Genomic DNA, 16,434 nt, shown 5'->3' with positions numbered 1-16,434 from the left:
GCTATTGTGGAGAGTGCTGCTATGAACATTGAGGTACATGTGCCCCTATGCATCAGCTCTCCTGTATCCCTTGGGTAAATTCCTAGCAGTGCTATTGCTGGGTCCTAGGGGAGTTCTATTGTTAGTTTCCTGAGGAACCTCCACGCTGTTTCCAGAGGGGCTGTACCAGTTCACATTCCCACCAACAGTGTAGGAGGGTGCCCGTGTCTCCACATCCTCGCCAGCATCTAGAGTCCTCTGATTTGCTCATTTTAGCCACTCTGACTGGTGTAAGGTGGTATCTCAGTGTGGTTTTGATTTGTATTTCCCCGATGAGGAGGGATGCTGAGCATTGTTTCATATATCTGTTGGCCATCTGGATGTCCTCTTTGGAGACATGTCTGTTCATATCTTCTGCCCATTTCTTCACTGGGTTGTTTGTCTTTCGGGTGTGGAGTTTGGTGAGTTCCTTATAGATTCTGGATATTAACCCTTTATCTGATATGTCATTTGCAACTATCTTTTCCCATTCCGTTGGTTGCCTGTTAGTTTTGTGGGTTGTTTCCTTTGCCGTGCAGAAGCTTTCAATCTTGACGAGGTCCCATTCGTTTATTTTTGCTCTTGATTCCCTTGCTTTAAAAAAAAATTCTTAACATTTATTCATTTTTGAGAGACCGAGACAGAGTGTGAGTGGGGGAGGGGTAGAGAGAGACAGAGGGAGACACAGAATCTTAAACAGGCTCCAGGCTCTGAGCTGCCAGCACAGAGCCTGACACAGAGCTCAAACTCAAGGACCTTGAGATCATGACCTGAGCCGAAGTTGGATGCCTAACTGACTGAGCGACCCAGGCGCCCCTCATTTAGGTATATTTTTCAGGTAGCTGCAGAGTGTTCTGTTCAGAGATAATTTATTAACTCCTCAATTGTGGGTATTCAGTTTGGCTCCAGTGTTGTTCTGTGCATTAACAGTGCTGTAGTGAACATGTTCACTCTGTAGGAGAGTTTCTGAAGAGTGGAATTTATGACTCATTGGATGTCCAGAGTGAAATTTTTAGTTAAATGTACAAAAATTAACCTCCCAAAAGGTTGTATCAATTTATAGCCCCTCCAACAGTGTGTAAGAGTGAATTTTTACCACATCCTGACTAACACTTTATGTGGTTTATCTTCTTAATTTTCTTCAGGTTAATAATAGGCATGAGTACATATGACCATGTGTATATTCTGTGAGTTTTCTGTTTATAGTCTCCACTGAACTATTATGACTGAATGGATTGAAGGGGCAAGAGCAGATGTGGGGAGAGCAATTAAAAAGCAGATGTAGTTGTATATGAGGGAGAAATGATAGTGACTTGGGCTAGAATTGTAATGAGTGGGGGAGACAGAGAGAGAGAGAGAGAGGGAGGGAGAGGGAGGGAGGGAGGAGAGGGAGGGGGAGGAAGGAAGGGAGAGAGATGTGCATCATTTAAGGTATTTTGAAGTACTGACTGTAGGAATTTGTAATTAATTAGATATGTGTGTGAGGGAGAATGAGGTGTAAAGAGAATATACCAGGTTTCTCTTCTGAGCAACTTGGTGGAAGACGGTGCCACTCACTGGAGCAGCAGAGAATAACACACTGATGGAGGAAACTATTATTTCAAGTTTTTCACTTGTTGAGCTTGAGGTACCTACGAAATATCCAGGTGAAGATGTTGAAAACTGACTGGAGAGATGTAATTTATGGTTAGTGTTGAGAATGAGTGATTTCAGAGACCAAGTAGTCTGAGGGGGTGTGGCTGTGGCTGAAGGACTGGGTGTCAAGTGCCCTGGAGAAAGTCCTGGAAGGAGAGAAAATGAGAAATCTGTGAGCCTGGGTGTTGTGAAATTAAGAGAGCCAAAGAGTGTGAATATCAGATGGGTGTGGCTTTACTTAAAAGCATAGAGGAATAGAGTTGTAAAGAGTAGGAAGGAGTGTGTGCTAACTTCTTCACCTGACTGGTGAAGTACTTGATTTGGGAGAGGAAGACTGTGTCTTGGGGGAGAATCAGGATTTGGGTAAAACAGGAGGTTTAAGTCCAAGGCCCTTTCGGTATCTTGTGAGAATGGGCATGTTTAGCAGTTTGTGTATCTTTGAATAGGAATTACAAGGGATAAAGGAGAAAAGTTTTTGAGGGAAGCAGGGAACTCAGGGCACATTGCTGTAATGTCGAGAAGCTTGGAGACCAGAGGAGCTTACTCTTCGGTGACCAAGAAAAACACAGCTGTGAGTGCACTGCTGATAGTGTCCCAGGGGATGGGGGCCCTCAGGCTTCATGGCCTTCAGCCTAACCTAACCCTAACATTTTTATGGGGTATCTGTAAAAGTAAGCATACACTTCGGTGTTCTATTGTGTCCTATTTGGGGATAAGAAACAGAAACTGTGAATTGAGGATGCCTGGGGGTTCAGGCAGTTAAGCGTCCAAATTCAAAGTGACAAAATTCACAATTTTGTTCTATATTCATTTATGATATAGTTCCTCGTTAAAGTTAATTTTTGAGACAGACTGCAAATAAAGAAAAAAATAAACATTCCAAAGGGAAATACATAACCATGATGCCTTTTAACATGAAAATTTGTTGAAATAAATTATGTTCAGCATGGTACATATTTTTAAAGAATACAATTCAGTTTCTTTTTTAAAAAATATTTATTGTGAGAGAGGGAGAACAAGCATGAGCGGGGGAGGGGCAGAGAGCGAGAGGGAGAGAGAGGATCGGCAGAATAGATTGTGTCAGGTATGCTTAGAAACCTCCAATGGCTTCTCATCTCAAAATAAAATCCAGTGTTCCTACCATCGCCTACCGTGGCCTTCTTGACTTCATCTCCTGCCACTTTCCAGCCACTTAGCCATAGCTTCACTCTCACGTCTTTGCTGTTTATTGAACATACCAAACAGAATCTCTTCTCAGATTCTTTGCTCTCACTGTTACCACTGCTTGAAATACTCTTCCTCCAGATATCCAATAACTTACTCCCTCACTTTCTGTCCACATACCATCTTTCTTGTCACCTCCCTCCACATTCCCCTCTCTCCTTACCATACTTTTCTTGAATCTGACATATCAATCAGTCATCTATTTTCATCTCCTCATCTAGAATAACATTGCCCAGTACAACTTTTTGTGATGATGGAAATGCTGTATATCTGTGCTGTCCAGTAAAGTAGCCACTAGCCACAGTGTGGCTAAAAAGCACTTGAAATGTAGCTAATGTGAGTGAGTACTGAATTTTAAATATTATTTAGGTAGCTTCGTGTAACTAGGACCACTCTATTGTACAGTGCAATCACAGAATGTACGAGAGACGGAACCTTGTTCTTTTCATTAATGCAGCCCCATACCAGTGGGCCTGTATGCTCTCTGTGTGGTGGATACTCTGTAAGTGTCTGCTGAATGAATAAATGAACAGAGATACCAATAAACCCTATTCACCTCTGAATCCTTGACTCTTTTGATCTCGAATTCCAAAATGAACCCTTTTTAGTCATCTCCAGCCCTTCCCAGACTTCTAGGTGTTCATCTGTGGTCCTTAGGTCCATGGGTCATCCTCACAAGCTTCCGCACTGCACATCAAAGATCCTAGGTTACGTAAATTGTATAAATTAAAATGGAACATACTCGACAATGGGAGTAATAGATAAAGTAAAATGCAAGATGAAGGAAGTGGTCCTCTCTATCATAGAGCTCATATTTGGGGGAAGTATTAAATGAATGCATAAAGGAAAAGGTCCTTTGCATTTTAGCCAGGCAGCTGTATGATGAGCCGTGCTTTCCCCTCACGCCAAATCTGTCCCTTTGCGTTCTTTATTCTACCACAGAAGAGCTCTTTCAGCTTTTGAAAATTCCCTGAAGATAGTGTCCATCATGAAGGAACTCTACAATAAGGTTCTCCCACTGGCTTCTGACAAGATCATCATGGCTGTTATCCCGATGAGAAACATCTTATGGTTGCAAACCCTTTTGGCCGCCCTGCCTAAGAGTGATTACAGTTTGGAGCTGGGCTTCGTAGTTAGACACTCTTAAACGTTAAAAACAAAGATAGAATTTAAAAGAAAGGATGAATAACAGAAGTGTTGGATCATCACTTTTCAAACTGCATTCCAGGGAGCTCCTTCAGGAATTGCTACAAAGACTTCAACTCCACTCATACTGCCTATCTCAGTCTTTCTTCAGCCTGTTTTATTTTTTGTGCCATTGTGAAAAATTAATTATATTTATCAAAGCGCTCATCATTGAAAAGTTTGCAAATCACTGCCTTTAAACCTTCTTCATTTGATTATCTCAGTAAGGCTTTTGAAAGGTGCCAGATGGCAGTGAATGGTGTTGGATTTTCTGTGAGAGGGCAATCAGTGTCGCTGAGTCCCAGGAGATGTATTTTGTTTGGATGCTAGGAGTGCGGGTAGTGAGATTGGCATTATTAAGAAAAATTGATGAGTGGAACACATTTTCTTGTGGGGTTCTATAGGCAAGGCCTCAAAAAGGAGTTTTGGTGTATTTAAAATTAAATAAAGCTTATTTTTGTAATCAGCAGGAAAACAGAGATCCACAACAAGCTTTTCGATTATGGCTTAAAAAAAAGCATGAAGAGCAGCTGAGAGAGAGAAAGACAGAAGAACTACGGAAGCAGGAGGAATGCTTATTCTTCCTTAAAGGGACAGAAGGCCGCGAAAGGGCCTTTAAACAGTAAGTCACAGACAGACGTGTTTCCCCTTTCCTCACAGTCATTTAGGGAGTTGTATAGTCAAGAAAGCTTGAAAAAAATACCACAGAATATTTTATCGGTTCTATTACATATCTATTCAATTTTATGTCCATGCTTCTAAAACTGTGAGAAAACTCTTTAGCTCCATACTATGCATTGTATCTATACACCATTCTTTCTTTCTTCAAGATATTTTCTATTTTTTTAATGTTTATTTGTTTTTGGAGAGTGGCAGGGAGGGGCAGAGTGAGAGAGACAGAATCCCAAGTAGCCTCCGAGCTCGATGTGGGGCTGAGTCTCACGAATGTTGAGATCATGGCCTGAGCTGCTACCAAGAGTCAGACGCTTAACTGACTGAGCCACCCAGGCACCCTTCTTCAAGATATTTTCAAAGTATTTTATATTTCGCCAATCTGATAACCTTTGATAGCCTACCATTTATTTATTTATTTATTTATTTATTTATTTTTTGTTCAGTTCTTAGAGAAATGAACCAAAGATTGTTCACAGCTTCTCTTACATACTCCTCAGAAACACTGAATAAAGAGTTGCGTTTCCCAAGAAATATTTTTCCGTAAAGAAAGAAAGACAGGCTGAGGAGGAAGATCTGTACAAACCAAATCGAAAAAGAGATTTGGACACATGTTTTGGTAATTCAAGGCAAACCTGACCTTTTCAGTTCCCTGGTTGAGACTCCATGTCACCTGACTCATTGTGAGGAAACAGACCTGGTTACAGAATTTTGCCAGCGGGCCTTGGGAGAGGGAAGGGGTCTGGTTGTTTGAAGTTCCTTTCTTTTCTGTCTTTTTCACTGTCTTTTTCTTCGTTCCTGTGTTTCTTTCTTCCTTTCATTTTTTTTAAACATATATAATTCTTTATCATAACAGAAGCAGTAAATATGCATTGTGGAAATGGAATCAGAAAAGTCACATTTTCATCACCCAGATATCACTGTTAGTACCTTAGTGCATACCTTTTTCTCCATACATATATTTATAATTTTAAAATATAAATTGAGATCACACTGGTTATACTGTTCTGTAATCTGCTTATTTTTATTAATGATTTCATCTAATATCCAGTCCAGAATCATGTTTTTTCCCAGTTGACCCCCAAGTGACTATAGTTAATTTTCTCAAGTTTAGTGTCTAATCCAGGACCATGTAACATTGGCTTATATGCTTAAATCTATTCTATTCTGACAGTTATTTGGTGTTCAGTGTTATTTCTGAAAACAAGCGTGCATACACACACATACACACACACCACATACCCAGTTTCATATGTGTGTTATTTGGGGGTTATTTTACCTAAGCAAGGTTTATAGATTCAAATTGGTTGGAATGTGGACTCTTCCTTCACCTTAGAGCATGTTAATATCTACCAGAAGAGCAAGGTAACCTTTCTTTAGTTTTCCTTTCCTTTCCTTTCCTTTTTTCTTTTCAACTTAAATTTTAGTTAACATTCGCTGCAATACTGGTTTCAGGAGGAGAATTCAGTGATTCGTCACTTACATAGACTACCCAGTGCACATCCCAGGTGACAAGGCAGCATTTCTGTATGGTGGCATCTTAACCTAACTGAGCCATGTTTTATAATACAACTAGTTGCAAAAAATAAGTCATTTGGAATCTATCAAATAATTGACTGCTTAGAAAATCATATAAAAAAAGAATTGGACAATATCACATGTGAAATATTGTATTTATTACTAAAAACCCAGTTTTTTTAGTTGGCAGTTTCATCGTAAGAGACTTAATTTTAAGTATTTGATTGCAAATGTGATTATGCTTTCTTGTGTGAGCGTAGGAGATAATAAGCCTGAGATTTTTCAGTTAGCACTTTAATAATTTTTGTTGTGACTATAGCATTTCCATGTAAAGAAATTCAATTTCCTTTAATAGCCTGTAGTAATAACTTTATAGCAAAAAGAGGTTTATACTCATCAGTTCTGATCCTATCTTTTTCTGCAGATGGCTACGAAGGAAACGGATCGAAAAACTAGCAGAGCAACAGGCTGTCAGAGAAAGAACTAGGCAGCTCCGACTAGAAGTGAAGCATTCGAAACAATTGCAGAGCCACCTATATATGTCAGAAGCTAAAGCTTTTCGTTTTACTGATCATTATAACTGAAAGTATCTTAAATACTTCATTTGGAAGCTGCTACCCTCAGAAGTTTGTATATCATTTCTGATGGCCTGTGTGCTTTGGTCATACTCTAAATTATGGAAATGCCATTTATCTTTTAGTGATACTGACAGTGAATTTGTCTTTTTTTAACACAACAAAATAAATTCCTTCTCTTGCATCGTTGTATTGTTATACCATCTTGTACTCCATGCAACAAATTGAACAACAAATGAACTTTACATTGCTATTCGATTCCTTTACTTGTAAATTATTAGCATTTCTAGCTGGAAAGAACACAAGAAAGGGACAAATTTCTATTCTTAGTTTCTCCTATTATTAAAAAACGATTGCAACAGAACATTTCATAAAGCTGTAGTGACCTCTTAAACAACCCTGGTTCAAGGCCTTATACAAAATTTTATCTATGACAACTTTGAATTTGAATAGCTATGGCAAGCTAAGAAGTAGGGTAGGCTTCCTCATGTTCTTTAAAAAATGAAGACCGTAATTATACATCCAATTTTGGTATGTTACAAACTTACCTGGCTCTTATTTAGAGCTTATAGTGTACATGGTATTGTTGTAGATGCTTTACATAAATAATTTGGTTTAATCCTTGTAACAACCCTATTGGTCTTGTTTTGCAGATGAGGAAACTAAAGTATAGAGGGAGCAGTTTGCTCACAGGCTCTGATCTGCTTGATTGCAAAATCTTTTCTCTTAGGCATATTATAAAGTTTTCATTCCTTGGTAGATATTGTGAAATATTTAAGATTAAGACTGTATAGGAATCTGATATGTAGAGGAGCAGTACTTGATATGTAAGAGCATTTAAAGGGTGGAGGACAAAGGCACCCATACAAGTGTGATGGAGACTGGAGAATCAGTGTAGTTCTGTTAAAGCTTCAAAAGACACGGTCCTTATCAGCTTGGTATTTGTACTTTAATCACTTGACCCTAAATGAGAAAACACAGAATCATTCAATCCTGTCTCAACTTCTTACAGCACTTTCAGCATATACCAGATAATTTAACATTTCATTATAACTAGTCTTGTGTTGCTTAAAGTTATCATTTAATGATAAGAACTAATTTGACATTTGAATATTGCACACCAGTTTTACAAAAAAGGCTGTTGGAATTTTGATAGAGATCACAGTGAATCTATAGATTGTTTTGGATAGTACTGCCTTTTTAATGAAATTACCTTCCAACCCATAATAACACAGATGTCTTTTCATTTAGTGCAGCAATGTTTTGCAGTTTTCACTACAAGTCTTTCACCTTCTTGGATAAATTCATTTACAGATATTCTGGATTCCACTGCAAATGGAATTTTTTTAATTTGCTTTTGAGTTGTATATTCAAAATCAAACACAAGTGAATTTTTGCATTGATATACTGTGCAACGTTGCTGAATTTATCAGTACTAGTGTTTTTGTAGATTGCGTGGAATTTTTTTTTAATATTTATTTTCGAGAGACAGAGACAGAGCACGAGGGGAGGGGCAGAGAGAGAGGGAGACACAGAATCTGAAGCAGCTCTAGGTTCTGAGCTGTTAGCACAGAGCCCAATGTGGGCGTTTGAACCCACAAACTGAGATCATGACCTGAGCCAAAGTCGGATGTCCAACCGACTGAGCCACCCAGGCACCCCTGGAATTTTCTGTGTTTATGATAACATTACCTGTGAACAGTTTTACTTCTTCCTTTCCAAAATGGATTCCTTTTCTATCTCTCTCATGACTGATTGCTTTGGCTAAGATTTCCAGTATAATGTAGAATAGTAGTGGTAAAAGTGGGCATCCTTGTCTTGTTTTTTGATCTTAAAAGGAAAGCCTTTAGTAATACACTATTGAGTATGGTGTTAGCTGTGGGAGTTTCCATAAATGCTTATAAAGTTGAGGAAGTTCTTATTCCTCTATTCTTATTCCAGTTCTTTGATCCCTATTTTTCTGAGTGCTTTTTATCATAAAAGGGTGTTGGATTTTATCAAAAGCTCTTTCTGCATCAAGTGAAATGATCATGTGGTTTTTCCTTTCTGTCCTTTTATGTATGTGTATATCATATACATAGGATATACATTGTGTGTGTGTATGATATACTACATTGGTTTTCTTATGTTGAACTACCCTTACATTCCTGAGATACATACCACTTGGTCATGGTGTATAATCCCTTTACTGTGCTGTTGCAGTTGGCTGGGAATTTGTTGAGGAACTTTGAAATCTATATTCATAAGACTATATGGCATTGTAAAGTTTTTTTTTTTTTTAATTACCAATTTAATCTGTTATAGGCCTGTTCACATTTTCTATTTCTTCTTGAATCAGTTTTGGTCATTTGTGTGTTTCCAGGGATTTGTCCATTTCATCTAGTTTATTTGTTGAAGTACTATTCCTTTTTGTTTTACTTAGGAGGTTGGCACTAATTTCCCCACTTTCTGATTTTAGTTATTTGCATCTTCTGTTTTTCTTAGTCTGGCTGTAGATTTGTCTTTTGGGGATCTTTTCAAAGAACCAATTTTCTGTTTTTTTAGTAAATTTCTAAAAATGTTTTATTTATTTTTGAGAGAGAGAGAGAGAGACAGCATGAGCAGGGGAGGGTCAAAGAGAGAGGGAGTCACAGACTCTGAAGACAGGCTCCAGGCTCTGAGCTAGCTGTCAGCACAGAGCCCGACGTGGAGCTCCAACCCACGAACCATGAGAACATGACCTGAGCCAAAGTCGGATGCTTAACCAACTGAGCCAGCCAGGCGCCCCAATTTTCCATTTCTTTGATTTTATGTTCTCGATTTTGTTTACCTCTGCTCTAGTTTTGATTTCCTTTCTTCTGCCAGCTTTGGGCTTAGTTTGCTCTTCTTTTTCTAGTTCCTTAGGTGTAATGTTAGGTTGATGACTTGAGATAATTTTCCTTTTTCCATTTTTTTTGTTAACTGTTATCTTTGTTACTATTATTGATGTTCTTAAACCAACATTTGCAGAAGCGTGCTATTGGTTTGTGGTTATAAGAGTATATGCACAATTTTGTGTGTGATAAAATATATATATAACAAAGCTTACCATTTTGGCCATTTTTAAAATGTGTAATTTAGGGGCATTAAATATATTCATCTTGTACAACCATCACAACTTTTCATCATCCCAATGGAAAGTCTGTATGAATCAAAAACTCCCTGTTCTACCTTCCCTTGACTTCCCATAACCACTGTTCTACTTTGCCACTATGAATTTATTTCACGTTACCTATACTTACATATTTCACTTAGTGTAATGTATTAAAGGTTCATTTATGCTGTAGCATATATCAGATTTTCAGTCCTTTTTAAGGCTAATATTCCACTGCATGTATATACCACATTTTGCCTATCAATGGGTAAGCAAATGGATAAGGATGAATGCATCCATCAAAGGACACCTATGTTACTTTCACCTTCCTTTTGGCTATTGTGAATGCTGTTGCTGTGAACACTGGGATACAACTATTTGGGTCCTTGCTTTCAATTCTTTTGGATGTTTACCTAAAAGTGAATTGCTGGATCATATGAAATTTCTATGTCTATTTTTTTTTTTTAATTTTATTTTAGAAAGAGAACATGAGCGGGAGAGGGGCAGAGGGAGAGAGAATCCCAAGACCCAGGGCTCCATCCCACGACCTGAGCCGATATCAAGAGTCTGATGCTCAACTGACTGAGCTACCCAGGTGCCTATGTTTAATTATTTGAGGAACTACCATACTATCTTCAACAGTGGTCGCACCATTTTACATTCTCACCAGCAATGCACAAGGGTTCCAATTTCTCCACATCCTTGTCAACACTTATTTTCCTTCTTTCATATGTGGCTAGTATAATGGGCATGAAGTGATATCTATTTGCATTACCTTATTGATTAGTGATGCTGAGAATCTTTCGATATGCTTATTGACATTTTGTATATCTTTTTTTAGAGAAATGTCTCTTCATGTCCTTTGCCCATTTTTAAATTAGGTTGTTCTTTTTTTGGTTGCTGAGTTGTAGATCTTTATTCTGGACACTAGACCCTTATTAACTATATATTTGCAAATATTTTCTTTGGTTCTATAGATCGCCTTTTCATTTTGTGGATGCTGTCCTTTGATTAAAAAGTTTTTAATTCTGATGAAGTTCACTTTATTTTTTCTTTTCTTGTCTGTGCTTCTGGTGTCATATCCAAGAAATCACCGCCAAATCCAATGTCATGAAGCTTTTCGTCTATGTTTTCTTCAAGTTGTATGCTAAGTATACCTAAAGAAAAGACTGAAGAATCAACTATAAATAGTATAAATTAGATGAAGACTTGACAAGCACGTTAAGTCAATATTCAAAATAAAGAATGTAGAGAAATTTATTGCCATTTCAAAGTATAACTCTGATGAGCTAGACAATAAAATCATTGTTGACATTAAAATATGTTATTTGACCAGATTTGTCTTGAGAAGATTTGTCTTTTGACAGGCAGTTCTGCGCCTACTATGGTGTAATCTGGTATAAACATATTGTGGATATTTCTAAAGACCTATAAAAAGGGTGTTTTACAATGGTTTATCATAAACAATAATTATATATTTATATTGTATTAATATAAATTGATGAATTTCATTTTTTATTTTGTACAATGTTCCAGAAAGAGCCTACTTTCTCCACCATATTTTATATCAAACTGGATATTCCTATTGTCTTGCATTTGTCAAAATGAGCTCGGTGGAATCTGTTTTCTTTATATATGTCAATTCAAATATGGCATTCCCCACACAAAAACAACATAATGTTTTGCTGAACCACTTGCTAATATGTTTGTAAAATACTTTTAATTTTCCTAACATAGAGCATTTAGTTTTAAAATAGTAGTCCCTTCACCCACAGTTATTTCCATAAGCCTCCTTTGTAGCCCCCCCACCCCCCAAAATCACCAAAAAGGGAATGGACACTCACTTCACCCAACCTCCTGGCTATTATTTCTTGCGAGTAGGGACCAGAAATCTTTTTCTGTAGAGGACCTGATAGGAAATATTTTAAGCTTTGTAGGTCATACAAGCCCTGTTGTACTGTTGCAGTGTAGAAAAAAGAAAAAAAAAAACCCTAGAAAATAACCATAGACAACAGTACATGAATGTGTGTGGCTGCATATGACCCACCTTGCATTAAGAGTACCAAAAGTAAACCTGCTAATACTAAATACACAGCAAGATATAACTTAGGGCCTAAAATAAAGGTGGAATCTTTTTCTTTCAGAGTTCTTTAGGAAAAGCATCATATAATGCCTGGAAAGTATCTACTTTAAATATAGCTACACAGTTTCATTCTTCTCTTACCCTGAGATATTTATTAAGAAAGGGTAATCTGTGGTCCTGTACATGAACCATCTTTGGGGATATATATTACTTAAATAGAAAGTGTTATTACTTCTACCACTGTAAGAACTCCAGCTCCCAGATGATGACTCTCGGGTGAGAAGCAAGTGCCTGTGACATGGCTCCGACACACTGAATGTTAAAGGACAATAAGTTCTCCCTGGCAGTGATTGCAGCAATTGAAAGTTATATTTTCATATCTAGTATAGGGGTGAAATCGTCCAATATTTTTCTTTGTAGCAAGTAAGGTGGACGGTGAAGACTCAGAAAATGGATTATCAGGTGAGCTTTCTGTACAGGTAACTGGATCCAAAATGCGTAGAACCTGGGGAAAATAAGAAATAATGTCATAGACTGCATTAGAGACTCTAAAAGCCCTTGGTTTTATCGATAATAGAAGTACCTATAAAACCCCATTTCATTAATATGTAACTACCAGAAAAAAAATAGCATCTGAATGATGAATCTGATTGGTTAGAGAACCTATTCCTTTTTCAAAAAGCTCTGAATTATTAAATTTTTTTAATGCTTTATTTCTGAGAGAGAGAGAGACAGACAGCGTGAGCAGGGGTGGGTCAGAGAGAGAGGAAGACACAGAATCTGAAACAGGCTCCAGGCTCTGAGCTGGCTGTCAGCACAGAGCCCGACGTGGGGCTCGACCCCACGAACTGTGAGATCATGACCTGAGCCGAAGTCGGACACTTAACCAACTGAGCCATCCAGGTGCCACCCCCCTAAAAAAAGCTCTAAATTATTGTCTAGTTGTTACATTACCTAGGTTACCTATTTTTCAAAAATGATGAAATTAATGTTCTTTAATGGATAATGCTGAAAAAGCATGAAACCACAGAAGAAAATATGATTTAAGTGGTAGCAATTTTACCCTTAACCAAAAAGCACCCACCACCTTCCTTCTATGACCTTTCATTCAATTGCCTGGAGTCAGGATTCTCCATTCTTCTATTGAAATCCTATTTCGAAGTTTTTAATCAGTTACTTGTAAAATCAATGGCTTTTCATGCATCTATTTCTAGTTTACACGCACTACTTTGTGCTAACAGTCGTGTTCCTGTGTGTGGGGTGTCACAGAACCGTATTCCGAATTCTTCCGCTCTGACGCGTCCTGCTGTTTCCTCTACGAGACCCACAATAGGAGGCACCGTTGGGGTGAATAAAATTCCCCAATTAAGGGCAAGGGTAACACGCTCATTCATGGCTCCTGTTATTCTCCCCGCCGTCCTCACACGGGGAGGATGGGTTACGGTGCAAACGAGGCAGGCACTGCAGTTGGGAAGGGCTGTGAAAAGCAGTGGGGGGGGCGGGGGGGGGTGCGGGAAGAACGTTCTTGCTTTCTTATAGAAGCCTAGCTCCTTAGAACTTCCGGATATGGCTGGATGTGCCTTTCTCTCTCATGTTGTCCAGTAGGTTTTTTCCTTCTAAGTTACCAACGTAAAAGGACTGGAGCTAATTTAAGAATGTCCTGGCACCATTTAAGAGCCACTGTTCTATTTTAGGACCTTTAGTTTTCAACTAGATTGATGCTTTTTCCACTGAGTTTTTGAAATCTTACTTTTGTAAAATTTGGTTGGGTGATACAGGACAAGTAAAGATGAAGGGCTTATGGGGCGCCTGGGTGGCTTCGTCGGTTGAGCGTCCGACTTTCGCTTAGGTCATGATCTCGCCGTTCGTGGGTTTGAGCCTCGTGTCGGGCTCTGTGCTGACTGCCAGCTCAGAGCCTGGACCCTGTTTCAGAGTCTGTGACTCCCTCTCTCTCTGACCCTCCCCTGCTCACGCTGTCTCTCTCTCCTAGAAATAAATAAAAATATTAAAAAAAAAAAAAGATGAAGGGCTTAACTAAAACCTGCTTATAAATTTGGAAGGGCAAATAGATAAGAAAAGCAGTGAAATACTCTGTTATTACATTCTGTCTGTAGAGAGAGAAACAACATACCAAAGGAGTTCAGCAGGAGACTGACATACCCATACAGACAGGTTTCTGGATTTTTGCCTGAAGGTGATGGGGAAGGATTTTAAGCAGGATGCCTTTCAGACAAACATGCTATATACCCAGTTGGAAGAGCAGGTAAAGGGTGGGCATTAAAAGCGGACATGGGAAGAACAAAGAAAGGGAGTTTATTGCGTACGCTAGCCAACAAATGATGACCTTGAAGCAATGGGGCTGAAAGGTTCAAGAGACACTAAGAAAGGAGGACTGTCAGGTATGTTAACTAAGAGAATGTGGTAGATAAAATGTTGGAAAAAAGGGGATATAGATCATGCCCTCTGGATACCTAAAATTGTATAGTAAAACAGAATGGTCAGAGAAAAGAGAGAAGCCAGGAGGGTGTGAGTTTCAAGGAAGGAGGGGTAATCAGTTCTACCACATGCTACTGGCAGCAACTGTGAATAGGCAGTAACCAAGTTTCCCAACGAAGAGAAGGGATCAAGATGATGAATTTAGGGGCACCTGGGTGGCTCAGTCAGTTAAGGATCTGACTCTTGATTTAAACTCAGGTCATGATCTTGTGGTTTCATGAGTTCAAGCCCCACATCGGGCTCTGCACTGGCAGCATGGAGCCTGCTTGGAATTCTCTCTCTCTCTGCACCTTCCCCACTCATGCTATCTCTGTCTCTCTCAAAAAAAAACCCAAAAAAAACCCAGATGATTAATTTAGTTTTGGGTATGGATGCCTTCTGTAAACAGCTGAGCACCTACTATGTGTACAGGATTACTGTGCCAGATCTTGAGGAAACATAAGGTACAGTCCTCACCCTTACAGAGCTTATAGTTAGGGAGAGAGGACGTGAATCAAACAACTCCAACTGAACATGGTAAAGAGCTATCACAGATAAATACACAAAGCCCAATGGAAGCCTGGGGGAAGGTCCATCTCAGTTTGCCAATGAGATTCAGGGAGGGCTGATTCTTAAAGGTGGAGAGGTGCTGTGAGGACAGTCTAGGCAGAAAGAAAACATGTACAGAGGCCTGCAATACAATGACATGTCTCTGCAGTGAAAAGTGGTTAAGGCTGCTCATATTTGAAGAGCAGGGTGTGGGTACACCTGGCTAATAATCCTTGAGAAAAAGAGATGGAATAAAGATTGTGAAAAGCCTTCTATATAGTAGGGAATAATGGAGACTCAATATGTGGGAGACTAGGAGCTGTCTGAACAGGGTACCAACACAAGTGGGTTGACTGTTTCCTTTTTATTTTTTTTTTTCCATTTTAAAAATAACTCTCTGCAGAGAGAGACTTTAATTGCAGTAGAGGATGGCCTGGAGGCAGGTAAAAAGCAAGGGGTATTGGTAAAAAGGCTACTGCAATAACTGAGGTTGGAGGATAGGTGTTTGAACTTGGGAGAGGGGATAAAATGGAAAGAACTGCTGGATTTGTAACACCAACAGGATTAGGGGGATTAAGAAAGTAATAAAAATGGTATCTACTGTTTATTGTGAAATTACTATACTTTGGAATCTTTTATGAGTTTTATATGAGTTATTTTATGAAATACTTAAAACATCTATATAGTGGTATAATTCACTAAGAGGGAGAACGGGGAGAAGTGGATTCTTTTTCTTTTTCAGGGGGAGGGGGAAACAGAAATGCAAAAGCAAGGAGAAAGGACATTGTTCTATTTTCAGCACACGGAGATGTCAAGCTGGATATGTCTCTTGAATCCAGAAAACAAGGTCTCCGTTGAAGTCTGAAGCATGAAGCCATGGGAACAGGATAGTCCCTACAGAATACAGAAAGTCTGTTATGAAAGGAAAGGCTCAAGAGTGAGCATAGGAGGATGCCTCACAAGCCTGCAAAATACTGAAAAAGAATGGCCACAGAGTAGTGAGGAGTTGGAGGTGTATGATGTTTCAGAAACTACGGGAGTCTGAAAAGCATGGGGAACAGATTCCTATGGAACATCAACATTTAAAGGAGGAAAAGATGTGATGAGGAGGCATTCTGACAGGGAGTATGATGGCCAAGAGTGAGGTCACAGAAGTCAAGGGAATATCAAGGAAGGAGTGCTGATACATAAACTATGGTAATAAAGTGAGGAGGAGTTAAGATGGCAGAGGAGTAGGGGGCCCTAATCTTGCCTCATCCCTTGAGCAAAGCTAGATAAATATCAAATCATTCTGAATACCCAAGAAATCAAAGTGAGGACTGAGAGAACAAAATGGCGAGCCTGCAAGTAGAATCCTGGAAGGTAGGAGCTACAGAGTTGACTTCGAG

The 16,434-nt window shown here is 38.9% G+C and overlaps 2 protein-coding genes across 4 annotated transcripts in view; one reads left to right on the top strand and one right to left on the bottom strand.

The window, feature by feature from the left end:
• Positions 1-7,013, top strand: part of CCDC181 (coiled-coil domain containing 181) — a 29,502-nt gene extending 22,489 nt beyond the window's left edge. For 2 of the 3 annotated variants that reach the window (XM_039241869.1, XM_039241872.1), the window contains 2 exons: positions 4,530-4,684; positions 6,677-7,013. In XM_039241869.1, coding sequence (XP_039097800.1) covers positions 4,530-4,684; positions 6,677-6,836 — 315 coding nt within the window. In that variant the 3' untranslated portion in view covers positions 6,837-7,013. The remainder of the gene's footprint in view (positions 1-4,529; positions 4,685-6,676) is intronic. The other variant, XM_039241870.1, reaches the window with a different exon arrangement.
• A 4,152-nt stretch (positions 7,014-11,165) lies between these two features.
• Positions 11,166-16,434, bottom strand: part of BLZF1 (basic leucine zipper nuclear factor 1) — a 31,927-nt gene continuing 26,658 nt past the window's right edge. Inside the window, exon 7 of the mRNA XM_039241883.1 lies at positions 11,166-12,527. Within this exon, the coding sequence (XP_039097814.1) occupies positions 12,342-12,527 (186 nt within the window). The 3' untranslated portion in view covers positions 11,166-12,341. The remainder of the gene's footprint in view (positions 12,528-16,434) is intronic.

The sequence above is a fragment of the Hyaena hyaena genome, unplaced genomic scaffold (genome assembly GCF_003009895.1).
Source record: "Hyaena hyaena isolate Hyena2069 unplaced genomic scaffold, ASM300989v1 scaffold_201, whole genome shotgun sequence".
Classification (NCBI taxonomy): Eukaryota; Metazoa; Chordata; class Mammalia; order Carnivora; family Hyaenidae; genus Hyaena; species Hyaena hyaena.
This window is presented reverse-complemented; position numbering and strand designations above follow the sequence as displayed.